Source organism: Delphinus delphis, chromosome 20 (assembly GCF_949987515.2).
Source record: "Delphinus delphis chromosome 20, mDelDel1.2, whole genome shotgun sequence".
Lineage (NCBI taxonomy): Eukaryota > Metazoa > Chordata > Mammalia > Artiodactyla > Delphinidae > Delphinus > Delphinus delphis.
The window spans coordinates 55,420,130-55,435,527 of record NC_082702.1 but is presented as its reverse complement, the minus strand read 5'-3'; the positions used below and the strand labels follow the sequence as shown (position 1 = coordinate 55,435,527).

At 57.7% G+C, this 15,398-nt stretch overlaps 1 protein-coding gene across 2 annotated transcripts in view; it reads left to right on the top strand.

Annotated features, from left to right (window-relative positions):
- The window catches only part of ZDHHC7 (zinc finger DHHC-type palmitoyltransferase 7), a 31,691-nt gene extending 17,470 nt beyond the window's left edge, over positions 1-14,221 (top strand). For both annotated transcript variants that reach the window (XM_060000860.1, XM_060000861.1), the window contains exons 3-8: positions 1,638-1,959; positions 9,265-9,389; positions 10,197-10,293; positions 10,732-10,813; positions 11,502-11,632; positions 12,258-14,221. In XM_060000860.1, the coding sequence (XP_059856843.1) occupies positions 1,645-1,959; positions 9,265-9,389; positions 10,197-10,293; positions 10,732-10,813; positions 11,502-11,632; positions 12,258-12,434 (927 nt within the window). In that variant the 5' untranslated portion in view covers positions 1,638-1,644 and the 3' untranslated portion in view covers positions 12,435-14,221. The remainder of the gene's footprint in view (positions 1-1,637; positions 1,960-9,264; positions 9,390-10,196; positions 10,294-10,731; positions 10,814-11,501; positions 11,633-12,257) is intronic.
- Positions 14,222-15,398: the final 1,177 nt, after the last annotated feature.

The window sequence follows — 15,398 nt, the reverse complement described above, 5'->3', positions numbered from 1 at the left end:
TGAACATTTATGATTCACTAAAAAACTTCCGTGGCCATCACTAGGCCTCTCTCTGGATCTGAGACGGGGACCAATTCATGTTGTTCCGTCTGCCTGGAAACAGATGCGCGCTTGCCGTGAGCCCAGGGGCGTGCGGGCACCCGACGGGGAGCCCGGAGAGAAGAGCCAGGCCTTTCCCACGAGGGCTGACAGCCAGCCCAGGGCTGAGACACGGACGCCCTCTCAGGGTAGGGAGTGCTGAGCGCACTGCCCGTGGAGCTGCCGAGCCGGTCCTCCTCCCAGAGAGTCTCAGCCCCCTGGCGGCATCAGGCTTTGCAGTGGTGTAGACAGGACCGCGCTCCAGCACCCTCTCCAGATAGCCGTGTCTGCTGTTCAGAGTCCCTTTGCAGAGTGCTCTTCAGAGGCACGAGGACTGCCTCTGCAGGATGACTTGCTTGGCAGAGAGAAGCCTCGGGCGCTGCAGGGCGGGTGGCCTCTGCGGCAGAGGCCTTAGCAGGAAGGCAGCCGTCGGGTCCAGTGTGTGCTGGCTGAAGAACGGCTGGTTCGGGGCTGCCCAAATTCTTATCTTCAGTTTCTTCACTTCAGTAATTTTAAAGCTCTTGTTGTCTGATCTAAGAGCAGGCTGCGGGGAACAGTTTCCTTGCTGTCTTGTACTAGTCAGTATCTTTGTATCGAGAGGGAAACCTGCAAAATATTTGCAGAAGGAACTCTCACCAGCAGATTCACTCATTCAGTAATGTTTTCATCGTTCCCGTGCTCCAGTTACAGTTAAGGAAGGAAGTAATGCCAGGATTCCGAGCGGATGCTGTGCGTCAGCCGTAGCAGACCCGGCCCCAAGAGCATTCTCATCCCTCCTCCCCCGCCACGCTGGGGAGGCCACAGTCGCTTGCTCTGTTCTTGTTTGAAAGAAGCCGAGCCTGAGTGGAGAAAGCCCTCGGGTCGTTTGATAAAGTGCTATCAGTGTTTTTCTATCCCCTGCACGAACAACAGGGCCACATGAACTGACTCTGTTTCCCCTTTCTTTATTTATCATGAGTATTTCTACTCATATCAGACACTGATGACAGGAGGTTATAGGTTTAAAGAAGCAGCAAAATGTTTGCTAGGAAAAGTGTAAGTTTTCCTTTAGTTTCTGACCCTGTGTGTTCTCGGGTATTAGGAAATATGGGAGAGTTGTCGAAAGAACAGATAAGTGAAGGAAACTGTTAAAAGACTGAAAGAGGAAGGGCGTTCTAGAAACAGCACAGAGTTAAAGAAGACTGCCTCAAAAACATGGTCGCACGTTGTCACAGTTCAAACGAGGGAGAAGTGAGAGTGAAGAACTCAGTGAAACAGGGAAGAGTCAGGCAAGAACTGGGCTCTGTGGTCGTGGGCCGGGGTGGAAACGAGCAGTGAAAGAGCCCCTTGTCTGTCAGCCTCTCATCAGCTGCTGGCATGTGTGCGCTGCGGGCCCTCGGGCCTTGGCACCGTGGATGGGGCCGTGGTACCCCAGGCCTCGTCTTGCCCAGGCTTGGGGCCTGGGTGCCAAGGGTGTCTAGCTCCTGCCCCGCGTCGTCCTTGTGCAGTGTGGCTGGGGCCAGCCGCAGGTGACCGTGTGTCCCCGGGAGCCTCACCAGTTGTGTCCCATGCCCCTCCAGGGAAACCATGCCGTCATCAGGACACCGGCTCCGGGATGTCGAACACCATCCTCTCCTGACCGAAAATGACAACTACGACTCTTCCTCCTCCTCTTCATCCGAGGCCGACGTGGCAGACAGGGTCTGGTTCATCCGCGACGGCTGTGGCATGATCTGTGCTGTCGTGACGTGGCTACTGGTCGTGTACGCGGACTTCGTGGTGACGTTTGTCATGCTGCTGCCTTCCAGAGACTTCTGGTACTCCGCGGTCAATGGAGTCGTTTTTAACTGCCTGGCGGTGCTTGCCCTGTCCTCTCACTTGAGGACCATGCTCACCGACCCCGTGAGTACCTGCCCTCTCGCTGGGGTTTTCGGCCGGGTCTGGGCTGGGGAGGCACCAGCGGCACCGGGCGGAGGGCCTCATGCTCCCGCATCCTCGGGGTTCACGAGTTCCTGGATACAGGCTGGTGGCGTTGTTTGTGGCTTCGCTGGAGAGAACCCAGCGCCCAGAGAGAGGTGATGTCATGGTATATTCATGGAAAACATTACACTGAGCTGTTTATTCAGATGAAGAAAGTGTACTGAATAATGCCTGAAATCCTATTTTATTTTTTAATGTTTATTTATTTACTTGGCTGTGCTGGGTCTTAGTCGCTGCGCGTGGGATCTTTATTGCTGCTTGCGGGATCTTCGTTGCGGCCTGCGGGATCTTTTTAGTTGCGACATGCGGGATCTTTAGTTGTGGCATATGGGATCTAGCTCCTGGACCAGGGGTCAAACCCACGCCCCCCGCACTGGGAGCACGGAGCCTTAGCCACTGGACCGCCAGGGAAGTCCCCCCTTCTAGTTTAAATACTTTGTTTCTCTGAAGTATGGACTGAAAGCTGAGTGATGTGGCATCTAGGTTTCACCACTTTACGAATCACACGCAACTAATTTAACTTCTTTGGGCTGCAGGTTAGCTATTATCTTTAAGTTCGCTGTAGGAAGAGCTGGTAGTGTCAGCCATCTTCCTGCATGTTGAAAACGGGGCTGGGTCCATCGTTTGTAGGCGTTTCGGCGAGGAGGCCACCACGTCGGTGCCCAGGTGCCAGGCTGCGGTGTGCCCGGTGGGGCCGGGGGAGGGAGGGCTACCCGGCTGGGCCCCTTTCATCACAGTGCTTGTGTCTTCTGACCAGTGTAGGCGTCCTTCCCCCCGTGGTCCCGCTCCTGCTACAGCCCCTCTCCCGCGGGAAGAGGCCTCACAGCTCTTCAGGAAGCCCCGAGAGCCGGGGGTCGGGTAGCAGGTGTGTGTAGGGCGCTGCCTCTGCTCCCGCCGGGCGTGTTCGCTTCACTTGTTTCGCTGCCAAGAAGCTGGATGGAAGCGCTGAGGGCTGGAGTGTGAGGTGGGGGAGGGTGTGAGTCCCGGATGCAAGCATTTTTTAATTGAAATTTAATTCACATTCCGCAAAATTCACCCTTTTGTTCGATAATTTTCATGTATTCACATCACCGCAGTCATTTTAGACATTTTCATCACCCGAAAAAGAAACCCTGCAGCCCTTAGCTGTCACCGCCCCGCCCCCCCAGGTCCCCCAGCGCCAGGCAACTGCTGATGTACTTTCTGTCTCTGGACTGGCCTGTTCTGGACAGATCACATAGATGGAATCACACAGGGACACATGGCCTTGACGTCTGGCTTCCTTCGCGGCGCGAGGTTCCTAGGGCTCACCCACACCGCGCACTGTCAGGGCTTCGTTCCTCTTCACGGCTGAAGACTGTTCCACTGTGGGGTTGGGCCACGTTTTGTTTACAGCCATCGTCAGTTGGTGGCCATCGGGGTCCTTCCCACTTCCTGGCTGTTATGGACAGTTCTGCCGTGAACCCTTGTGGACCAGGTTTGTGTGGACCCATGTTTCGTTTCTCTTGGATAGAGACCCAGGAGTGGAAGTACCGTGTCATATGTTCACGCTACGCTGAACTGCTGAGGGGGGTTTTTCGTGGCGGCTGCAGCGCGTTACAGTCCCCCCAGCAGTGTACGGGTTCCTGCTTCTCCACCTCCTCAGGTGATGTTCATGTGTTTGATGAGAGCCATCCTGACGGCTGTGAGGTGGTACCCCATTGTGTTTTGATTTGCATTTCCCTGATGACTAACGATGCTGGGCTTCTCGGCCGTTTGTAGGTCTTTGGAGGACGGTCCGTTCACGTCCTCCGTCTTGACATCTGGCTGTCACTGCTTCCGCCATGCCACACGTCAGGACTCCAGTGGCAAGTTACAGAAACCACCGGGAGTCGGTGTGAATAGAACCAAGGGCACCCCGCGGGGTGTCAGGAGCCCAGGGCAGGGGTGCGTCTGGCCGCGGGCAGGCGTTGGGACTGGGGTGGGGAAGCTCTCGGGAAGGAGGCAGGGGAGAGGCCGACTGAGCCCCCAGGCACCCCTGTCCTTCCTGGCATCTGGCCCTCTGCCGCCTAGTGAAGACGGTGGCCCCTCACACCAGAGGGAATTGGGAGCGCTGGGTTCCAGACGCACCGTGTGGGGGAGACTGCGTGGCCGGCGGGGTCGGGTGTCTGCTCCGTCCTCTCCTCGGGGCGGCTGCTTTCTCCTCTCTGAGGATCACCTTCAACACGGGGTCCAGTCTGGGCTGAACGAGAGCCGTCACGCCACCCGGGTGAGGCCAGTTCTCTGCCGGACGTCCTTTTACTAAGGAACAGTCAGTCTTTGCTAGGATTGGCTCTGGCCTGGGTTGTTTCTTGAGAAGTTATTGGTACTTTGAGGGGGGAGCAGAAAGGAAGTTGGGGTCTCTGACATGTGATGGACCAGGGAGCTGATCGATCCCAAGGCGGCAAGCTCACCTCTGGAGGCGAGTCTCAGTGTCAGAAGCATGAGACTGTGCAAGGCCACCCGCTGCCCCGCGCCCAGAGCCTGCTCTCCTCTGTCTCCAGCCTTGTTCTACAAGCATCAGCCTTAGCAGCAGATGTGTGCCGAGGGCCCACTAAGGCGCCTTTGTTCCGGGCGCCCTGGGACGCCTTTGGGCGTTCATTAACCCACCAGCACCTTGCGGAGGTGGGCGTACATCACATTAGAAGGTGAGACCCACAGCTGGCAAGAGGCAAAGCTGGGGTTTGAACAGTTATCCGTTGCCAAAGCCCTTGCTTTTTCGTTAACTTCTTACAGACATTTCATTATACACAGAAGTGGAGAGAAGAGGGTCATGAACCTTGCTTATCACCTCGTGGTCAATCTCGTGTCAGCGATATCCTCGCCAACTCCCTTTCCCTCCCCAGAATATTTGGAAGTACATCTCAGACATTATAAAACTTTATTTGTAAATAACTGTGTGTATCTTTAAAAAGGGCTCTTCTTTTTTTTTTTAATATAAATTTATTTTTTATTCTTGGCTGCGTTGCGTCTTCGTTGCTGCGCGCGAGCTTTCTCTAGTTGCGGCGAGCGGGGGCTACTCTTCGTTGCAGTGCACGGGCTTCTCATGGCGGTGGCTTCTCTTGTTGCAGAGCATGGGCTCTAGGTGCGCGGGCTTCAGTAGTTGTGGCACGTGGGCTCAGTAGCTGTGGCATGCGGGCTTTAGTAGCTGTGGCGCGCGGGCTCAGTTGCTCCGCGGCATGTGGGATCTTCCCGTCCAGGGCTCAACCCCTGCATCGGCAGGCGGATTCTTAACCACTGAGCCACCAGGGAAGTCCCAGAAGGGCTCTTCTTTATAAAAGCATGGCTACAGCGTCAGTGGCTCATGTGGAGCGGTTGAAGAATTCCTTACTGTGTCCAGTGAGAGTCCACATCTCCTCAGTCGTCTCAGTCCTTTTATATTCTTTTGTTTGAATCAGGATCCAAATAAGATCTATCCTTTGTGACTGGTTGACGTGTCTCATTTTTCTCCTTCCGCTCTGGGGTTTTCAGCTTATATCCCTGTACGTGGTTTAACGTGCTCCTCGTCCCCTGTGCTGCCCATGGATTAGCAGGTAGACCTAGGGGAAGCGCCACACTCCCGTGCCCCTAGGTCAGGTCCTGGGGATCCAGGATGCGTGACAGGGAGGGAACCAGGGCGTCAAGATGGAAAGATATGGGGGGGAAATGTGCTTTGCAAATCATAACTTCCCTGGATATATGTATGCCCTGGTTGGGAGCACCCTTCCTAAGAGTGGGCACCTGGTTTCCTTCTCCAGGGCGGATCAGAGGTGGGTGGGTGCAGGTGTGAGACGTCGGGCGCCAGCAGCAGCAGCGAATGGAAAAGCTGTCAAGAGGACGCTGTGCCACAGGGGAGCCGTCTGGGCCGTGCTGGGGTAGGAGGCGTGGCTATGGCAGGGAGCACAGTCCTGGCGAGACACAGATGAAACACGCAAGATGCGTCTTAGAAAAAACATGCCCTGAAAATGGTTCGAAGGCGAACGCGAGCTTGAGGAACGTGCCTCACCTGTTCGGAAGGTTTCTTTGATGGAGCGAAGAGGGGCCCACTGGTGCCGAGGAAGCGGGCGCTCCTCTGGTGTGACCTGGTGAGACCCGGTGCTGAGCGGACCCGGGCCCGCCCTTCTGCTCCGCGTCTGGCCTGCGAGAGCACATCGGACTACGGAATCGAAGTGTAGATCGCCAGCCGCGGGGACCTGGGTGAGTCATCGAGAGGCACTGTGGGAGACGGGCTGCCTGCCCAGGGCTCTGAGCCGCAAGAAGGACCAGAAGATGCCTTCATCTCCACGTGGGCTGGTGGTTACGTGTTATCTGACGTGTCGCCCCCTCGAGATGCACACCTGTCCTCCGTGAGCATCGCAGGAGCGCTCTCCAACCAGCGGGCAGCGTGGGGTGCCGTGCTCCGCAGAAGTGTCAGGTCACGTGTTTTACCGTGGAAGCAGCGTGTGTGTGGCTAAACCTGCTCCGTTCCATCGTCTTATGAAACGTGTGACCCGAGCTGTCACCAGGAGCGGCTGTACAAGGTGGGAGCTCCTGAAGTCAGAACAGTGTCACGGGGCCGGCGGTAGGCGTGGGGCGGGCTGGGGTCCTGGCTTGGTTGAGGGACCAGAAAGACTCCAGAGGGTGTTGGGAAAATTGAGTAAAATGCTGGACCTGACCTTCTGATGTGAATTCTCAAAAATGAACCTTTAAACCCTGAACTTTTTTTACACTGTAGATTAAGGAGACAGGTGGCATGTTAAGGCCAGGATCTTGACCACAGCAGCTTCCCTGTGTTAGGATGGGGGACTGACGGGTGCCCATCTGGAGGGCAGTCAGCTGCAGGGGAGGGTCGGGCAGTGAACCTTCCCATTTTGCCTGCAGCCCTTCCTGTACTGCCCCCTGAACCCAGGGCACGTTGTGGGACCTCACTCCTGCTGGTGACAGGGCCGCCTCTCCGGCTCCCCGGGGGCCTTGGAGCCAGTGGTCCTGGGTCTCCACACGTGCCTGCTGGGTTTTGCAGATGTGGGTGTCGGCCCTGGCCCTGCAGAGGTTGGCTCGGGCAGCCAGACAGTGGGCTTTCAAGAGCTCCAGTGCAGCTCCTGCTGCCAGTGGTGTGCCTGCCGTCTCCCCGTGCCCTCCTGTCACTGCGCCCGTCTCCCCGTGCCCTCCTGTCACTGCGCCCCCGTCTCCCCGTGCCTTCCTTGTCACTGCGCCCCCGTCTCCCCGTGCCCTCCTGTCACTGCGCCCCCGTCTCCCCGTGCTCTCCTGTCACTGCGCCCCCGTCTCCCCGTGCCCTCCTGTCTCTGCGCCCCCGTCTCCCCGTGCCCTCCTGTCACTGCGCCCCCGTCTCCCCGTGCCTTCCTTGTCACTGCACCCCCGTCTCCCCGTGCTCTCCTGTCACTGCGCCCCCGTCTCCCTGTGCTCTCCTGTCACTGCGCCGTCTCCCCGTGCCCTGCGCCCCATCTCCCCGTGCCTTGTCACTGCGCCCCCGTCTCCCCGTGCCCTCCTGTCACTGCGCCGTCTCCCCGTGCTCTCCTGTCACTGCGCCCCCGTCTCCCCGTGCTCTCCTGTCACTGCGCCCCCGTCTCCCCGTGCCCTGCGCCCCATCTCCCCGTGCCTTGTCACTGCGCCCCCGTCTCCCCGTGCTCTCCTGTCACTGCGCCCCCGTCTCCCCGTGCCCTCTTGTCACTGCGCCCCCGTCTCCCCGTGCTCTCCTGTCACTGCGCCCCCGTCTCCCCGTGCCCTGCGCCCCATCTCCCCGTGCCTTGTCACTGCGCCCCCGTCTCCCCGTGCTCTCCTGTCACTGTGCCCCCGTCTCCCCGTGCCCTCTTGTCACTGCGCCCCGTCTCCCCGTGCTCTCCTGTCACTGCGCCCCCGTCTCCCCGTGCCCTGCGCCCCATCTCCCCGTGCCTTGTCACTGCGCCCCCGTCTCCCCGTGCTCTCCTGTCACTGTGCCCCCGTCTCCCCGTGCCCTCTTGTCACTGCGCCGTCTCCCCGTGCTCTCCTGTCACTGCGCCCCCGTCTCCCCGTGCCCTCTTGTCACTGCGCCCCCGTCTCCCCGTGCTCTCCTGTCACTGCGCCCCCATCTCCCCGTGCCCTCCTGTCACTGCGCCCCCGTCTCCCCGTGCCCTGCGCCCCATCTCCCCGTGCCTTGTCACTGCGCCCCCGTCTCCCCGTGCTCTCCTGTCACTGTGCCCCCGTCTCCCCGTGCCCTCTTGTCACTGCGCCGTCTCCCCGTGCTCTCCTGTCACTGCGCCCCCGTCTCCCCGTGCCCTCTTGTCACTGCGCCCCCGTCTCCCCGTGCTCTCCTGTCACTGCGCCCCCATCTCCCCGTGCCCTCCTGTCACTGCGCCCCCGTCTCCCCGTGCTCTCCTGTCACTGCGCCCCCGTCTCCCCGTGCTCTCCTGTCACTGCGCCCCCATCTCCCCGTGCTCTCCTGTCACTGCGCCCCTGCTCTACTCCTCCCTCCCAGTGGGGCTCCTTCTCCAGAAACGTGCATTTCTGTGTGAAGGACAGGCTCCATGGGGCACAGAAACGGGGTCCTGGCCTTGTCCACAGGCCATGGTGCCCAGAATGATCTTCCAAACGTGATTTCCACTGCCTGTCTCCACTGCCCAGAGAACAATTCCTCCCCCTCTGCAGCCTACTCGGGCCCGCTGCCCTCCCGTGTGCGGGGCTGTCCGGCTCTTGCTCCCATTTCCAGATTCTTGGTCCCTCTCAAGCTCCCCTAGCGCTCAGGGCTCCTGCAGACACACTCTTACAGCCCCGCTGTTCCTGCCCCTGGGCCCGGACGCCTGGGGGAGGGGGGTGCTTGGGGCTCGTGTGTGACGGCTCCTGATTAGGTTGGCAACTTCAAACACACAAGATAAAGTCCTTTTTGAGATTGCTTTGTTCAGCACTCCCTGCTGCCGCTGATAGGAAACCTGTGTGTCAGGAAGTGTGCGCACCCTGGGGACGCCAGCTGCCCTGGGGCTGGAGTGGCTTCCAAACACACCTCACCTCTGGCACGTCCTGCATGAAGTTTGAAAAACCCAGGTGACTCACCTTATGAAGGATGACGCACTCTATATTTTGAATTCATTTTAAAGCATGTTATTTTTCATGAAAAATAAAACTTCTGGTCCTGCCTGAGTAATAGTTATTTTTCATATTAATGTAAGTGGCAACTACAGCATGATAAATTATATCATGGTACATAACACCCAAGACTAATTCCTAAATTCACTGATGTTTCCTTCCGCCCAGCTAAAATACACTGTTATTAAACCATAGGGGGCAGTACCCAAAGGGAATGCTACTAAGGAATACATGGAGAGTTTGCAGCTGAAGCCTGGAGAAGTGATCTACAAGTGCCCCAAGTGCTGCTGTATCAAGCCCGAGCGCGCCCACCACTGCAGGTATGGCGGCCCTCCCCCAGGGGAACCCGAGTGCCCATCACTGCAGGGACCCCTTCCCCAGGGTGACCCGAGCACCCATTACTGAAGGGACACCTTTGCCAGGGCAACCAGAGCACCCAGCACTGCAGGGACCCCTTATCTGCGGCAGCCAGTGCATCCACCAGTGCTGGGACCCCTGCCCCGGGGAAGCCCGTGTGCCCACGACTGGAGGGGCCCCTTCCCCGGCACAGCCAGAGCCCACGCTGAAGGATTTCTTCCCCAGGGCAGTCTGTTCACCCACACCCACCCTTACGGGGACCCCTTTCCTTAGGCAACCCGAGCACCCACCACTGAGGGACCCTCTCCTCAGGGCAGCCAGAGTACCGAGCACTGCTGGAATCCCTGCCCCAGGGAAGCCTGAGTACCCACCACTGGAGGGACCGCTTCCCCAGCAGCCACAGACCCACCACTGCTGTAACCCCTTACTTGGGGCTGAGCCCCCCACTACTGCAGGCACGGCTTCCCCAGGGCATGTTGAGTGCCCAATCTGCAGACACCCTTCATAGTGCAGTCCAAGTGCCCACCACTGGAGGGAGCCCTTCCCCGGTGCAGCCAGAGAACCCAGTGCTGCTGGGACCCCTTCCCCAGGCAGTGTGAACACCCACCACTGGATGGAACCCTTTGCAGGTGCAGCCTGAGCCCCAGCCCCTGCAGCGACCCCTTCCACAGGGCAGGAGGCCCCCTGGGTGGCTTCTTCCCAGTACTGTCTTCATTGGGCGGTGTTTCCTCCGAGCGTGGAATAGTGAAAATCTAACTGCTCCTTTTCAGTATTTGCAAAAGATGTATTCGGAAAATGGATCATCACTGCCCCTGGGTGAACAACTGTGTCGGAGAAAAGAATCAGAGATTTTTCGTGCTCTTCACTGTGAGTAAAGATACTCATGGAGTGAGTGACTTGTACTAAGTTCTTTATCTGGAATCTTACCTGGAGCTAGTAAGTTTATTCTGACGTCAGCCCTGCAGCCTCTTCTCTGGGACTCAAATTATACCTGTGCTGTCACTGGTAGGAAGTAGTCCACCAGATGAGTGTACGTTGCTTGTGTTATTCTGGGTGTTTTACTGTGATTTAATTCTCTCCCAGATACCTTGAACCCCAGTTGTTAATAGGCTCTTGCTGAAGTGGTAGAACGTATTTCCCCATGTGGATTTCTGTGCTTGGTCCAGTGTGGTCCTGGCGAGGCGGATGTCAACTGCTGCTGTTACTCCTTCCCTCACTCATTTTCACTGACCCATGAGATCAGGAGTAAACGTACGGTTCAGCGGCCTTTCGTCCTCGCATGGGCTAATGGGTGTCTCCCCGCAGATGTACATCGCGCTGGCGTCCGTGCACGCGCTCGTGCTCTGCGGGCTGCAGTTCGTCGCCTGCGTCCGAGGGCAGTGGACTGGTAAGTGCAGGTGCAGGCCCCCCTGCACGTGCACGCTGTGGGGGGAGAGGGGAGGCAGAGGAAGAAGGGATCCTCCAGTTTCGAAGGAAATCGTCTTGGTTATTTTAGGAGTTAAATGAGCTTTTTAAGAAAAGAGTATGGGGACAGTTCTCACTGCCATTTTGCTATAATGAAGCCGTGTACGTACACTTGGTCTTCCTTAGTCAGCTAATAGTTTCTGCACCTTGCAGATTTTTGAGACTGGGTGAGAATGCGTATTGTTCCCAGCAGGCCTGTGTGTGCTCTGGCTGGTCGAGCGTGCATGGCTGAGTACGAGTCGCCCCGCGAGTGTAGCCAGGCAGGCGCGAGCTGGGCGGCCCTGGCCTTGGGTGTGCGGCCTGCTCACAGGTGTAGGCACACGCGACTCTCATCTTTTCTGGCTTTTGCTGTATCTTAGTACGCAGTGCTGTACACGAATACAGTCTCAGTAGAAAGCGGGGTAGTACAGAACCTTCCGCATCTGCCGACCAGGAAGTGGTGGTGTGGGTTCTTGCCTGGCAGGGCTGCCTCCCGCCCCTGGTGGACAGCGGGTGTGCCTGTTTACGAAACGAGCTCCTTCCTCCGTGGACGCCGGCCTGAGGGCGGCACAGAGCCGGGGCCGCTCGCCGCGCTCCGATGTCCGGCCACAGCCAGCTCTTCTCGTTCACAGAATGCAGTGGTTTCTCACCTCCAGTCACTGTGATCCTGCTGATCTTCCTGTGCCTTGAGGGTCTGCTGTTTTTCACTTTCACCGCAGTGATGTTCGGCACCCAGATCCACTCCATATGCAATGATGAAACGGTACGCTCCTCGTCTGCTGTGTCTGCTGCGGCCTTCGTGCGGGCACGAGTCGGCGGGCAGCACTGCTGTGGACAGCGGGGCCCGCGTGTTAACCCGGGAGGTGGACGGGGCAGCCCCGAGGGGCCGCGACAGCATCACCGCACGCGCCCCCCTCGCTGCGTGCAGCTCGGGTTTCAAGCGTACCTGTGATGTGAGAGTCAACAGAGCCAGGCGGGGAGAGCCGGTACATTCCGTTTCTAGGAGGCCCCGCCCCCTGGCAGCTGCAGGGAGCTGGTCGCCTTCATGTCTTTGAACTGAAGGCCCAGAGCAGGCACTTCATCAGCATTTGTAATAATATAGTACGTGGAAAAAAAGACAATCCTGGCCCGGAGGGCTGGCTCCCCCTTTGCCTCTGGGGCTGCCTAGGCTGTCCACCCCGCTGGTGGCTGCAGCCTGGCTGTGCTCGGGGGCCGCGGGGCTGGTGCCAGGAGAGGCCCCGCTGCTGACCCCGACGCCTCGTTCCCACGTGCAGAGGGAGGGACGTGTGAGTCTGGTGGTGCTTCCCCTGTTGTCACCGCTCGCCTGACCCGTACCTGCTGCGGGTTTTCCTGGCACTGCCGCCCACTTGCTTTTCTTTCTCCCGCAGGAGATTGAGAGGCTGAAGAGTGAGAAGCCGACGTGGGAGCGGAGGCTGCGGTGGGAAGGGATGAAGTCCGTCTTTGGGGGCCCCCCCTCGCTGCTCTGGATGAACCCCTTCGTCGGCTTCCGATTCAGGCGACTGCAGATGAGACCTAGGAAAGGGGGCCCCGAGTTCTCGGTGTGAGGCTCTCATCGTGCTGGGACTTGTTCACGGACTTTATCTATTTGGGGTCGGAAAGGGTATCAGCAGCTCATCTGTGGCCAGTAGGGCAAGTGGAGAGCAGTTGCTTGCAGCAAGCAGAGTTTATACGTTTCCGGTCACAGATGGCGGAGTTCCCACACTAACTGGGTGGCGCTCTGATGCGTGTCACCGTCCAGTAACAAAGGGACGTGGCGGCACGGAGAAGCCAAATGTCATTATCTTCCTGCACAGTTAGGAGTTCTGTTAACGTACTTGGCATCTTTTAAGAAGTTTCGTGGGTTGTTACACGGGTTATTAAAATCCTGTGTGCTGAGCTGCTTTTCTCACTCATGAAGAAAACGAGCCAAGCCAGTGACCAGGAATTCTGCGGCTGGTGGCTTCGGGGAGCTCCCGCTGGCCCCGTGATTCCCGAGGGTCCGCCTCGGTCCAGGAGGGGCCTGGATGCAGGAGCCGCAGGCGCTGCACGGAGCAGCAGGGCTGCAGGTTCGCTCCCCGCCCGGGGCTGGTGGGCCCTGACCCTGTGGGCAAGTCCACGTGTGTCTGTGTGTGTGCGTGCACGTGTGTTTTAAAGTGGGCCGTGTTGTTCAGGCAACATAACACGTTATGGGCGTGTGCCACAGACAAGCTATTTTTTAGAAACCGACGTTTCAGGGAAGAGGGGAGAGCTGCGCGGGGTCCCCCCTCCCGTGGGGTTTACTATGAATGTATTGCATATTGGAGAATATCTCAATCCAAAGAACAATCATTCCTGTGTGGTCTTCTGTTGCCCTCCTGTTTTAATTTTTTTTACAAAAATCTTGAGTGCGTGAGAGGGCTTTGGCACTGACCTGTCTGGTTCCGGCCAAATGAGCAGCGTGTAAACGGCCCCTCCGTGAGAGGAGAGCAGCGTCTGTGGCGGCCTGGCACCTGCAGCCTGATGCTCGCGCAGATGGCCTGCAGGGGGCGCACGCGGCCCCGACGAGGTGAGGGGGCCGCGAGGCAGGAGCCCCTGGGCCCCGTGGGCCTCGCTTGCAGACTATTCAGGATGGCGACAGCTTGTTTGATTTTTCAGTTTTTACCTTTTTGGGGCATCATTTTGTTTCTTTACCCACGTCACAAGCGATAAAATAGGACCCTTGGTGCAGAGCTTAAAATTATGCCAGAAAGCAAACAGCTCCCCTCCCTGGGGACTCGCCTTAAACTTGCCTGGTTTGTCGGTGTTTCGCGGGACTGAGGAGGAAGCCATCTCTGACAAGGTCTGGCGGGGGGTGGTGTCCCCTGAGCCCACGTCCCACGCTGAGAAGAGTGGGCGTCTCCCTCCTGGTCTCCACGCCTCTCTGCTCATCTGTGAGCTGTTTTGCTTTCGTTTGCATTAACCCGTCCCCTGTCCTGATCAGGGTTTCTACCACTGCTGGCGCAGAACCACAAAGGGCCTATTGGACAACAGTCTAGCTGAGTAAGCGAGCTGTGGGACGGGTGTGAAATGGACTCAGTCACTGCAGGACGTGGGCTGTGACGGGGGGCGCCGAGTCGCAGCCGGAGGACTAACAGAACAGGAGACTGATGGGTTTCCCGAGACTGTTCTGCAGCATCTGTCGTCTGGGTTGGACGTGTGTACTGGGCTTCAATGTGAGGCTTTTCATATGTATATCCTGGTTATCAATAAAAACAATTATCAAAGTGGTTGAATCCTGTGAGACTTGGCAAATACGTGCAAATCAAGTATACTTGACTTTTCAACCTCTTCTTTCAATGTAACTTTTTTAAGAAATAAAGCCACCAGTTGACATTCTCCAGCCCTTTGTTCAGTGGCGCGGTTCTTGGTGGGTCGTTGGCGTGTTTCCGTGCTCGGCTCTGACACCGGCACCCGGGCCGCTGCGGTCCCCCCTGCTGCTTCCAGAGCCCCATCCTCGCCGGGGACAAGTGAGCCGCTCTCCCAAAGGTCACCGTCTCCACATTTAACATTTTACTTCCAGTCGACGCAACGGATCTCACTTAGCTTTGTCCTAAACATCCCTTCATTTTTTTAGTGCGCTTGGAAATAAAAATTGTAAAGATCACGCTCTTCCATCCAGCATCTCAGGTGCCCACAACTTCATTCAACAGTGTGTCTAGTACTTGCACTCAAGGGAGGGACCCAGAGAGGCGAGGCGAGGCGAGGGTGGCCGCCACGTAGGGAGGCACTGGCCGGCCTTGCAGACGCGTCCCCGAGCACGCCGCTGCGCCGGCAGCCGCCCTCAGGCTTGTGTCTGTGGCTCTGAAGAATTGTGCCGCGGTTCTGTGTTCTTCCTGTTGGAATGTTTTATAGGCTCATCTCAGATGACATCTGCCTTAAAATGGAAAATGAAAAGATGACCCAACTGGGAAGGTGGCTGAATCCCGTCTTCTGTTAGATTTGGGTTTCGCAGCTTAAGCAGAGAGAAGTATCCTGAAGGGGAGACGGCCTGGGAAAAGCCCGGGAACGGTGGGCGGGGTGTCCGTAAATCCTTGTTGATCCCGAAGAAGCATTCTGGAGCCTTCAGTGACAGGCCAGCTGCCCACAGTGTTGCCCGAGGATCCAGTATGAAACCGGATCGCTCCCCGCACAGGACACAGGGAAGTTACGGCCAACTGCAGGTGCGCGGCTGGGTCAGCGAGCGCTCCCCGAGCCGGGTGCTGATCTTTACGGAAGGAATGGCTCTGCCCCAGGACTGATGGCAGGCGTGGAAATTACGGGGTCTCTGTGCACTTTGGAGACCCCACTGCGGCCTCCCAGTTTTGCCGCCGAGAGGGTCTGGGAACTTCCGGTTCCTGTCTCAGACGACCTTTTTTTTTTTTTTTTAGTCCTTGGTTCCTCAAAGTCAACAGTCCTCTGCCTTGATGCCTTGTGCTAATGCTTGGTGGACCCTTTCCACCTTAGACACGTGCTCCTCGGTTCTGACAAAAGTGCTGTGTTCCAGGGGCTTCCCTGGTGGTGCAGTGGTTAAG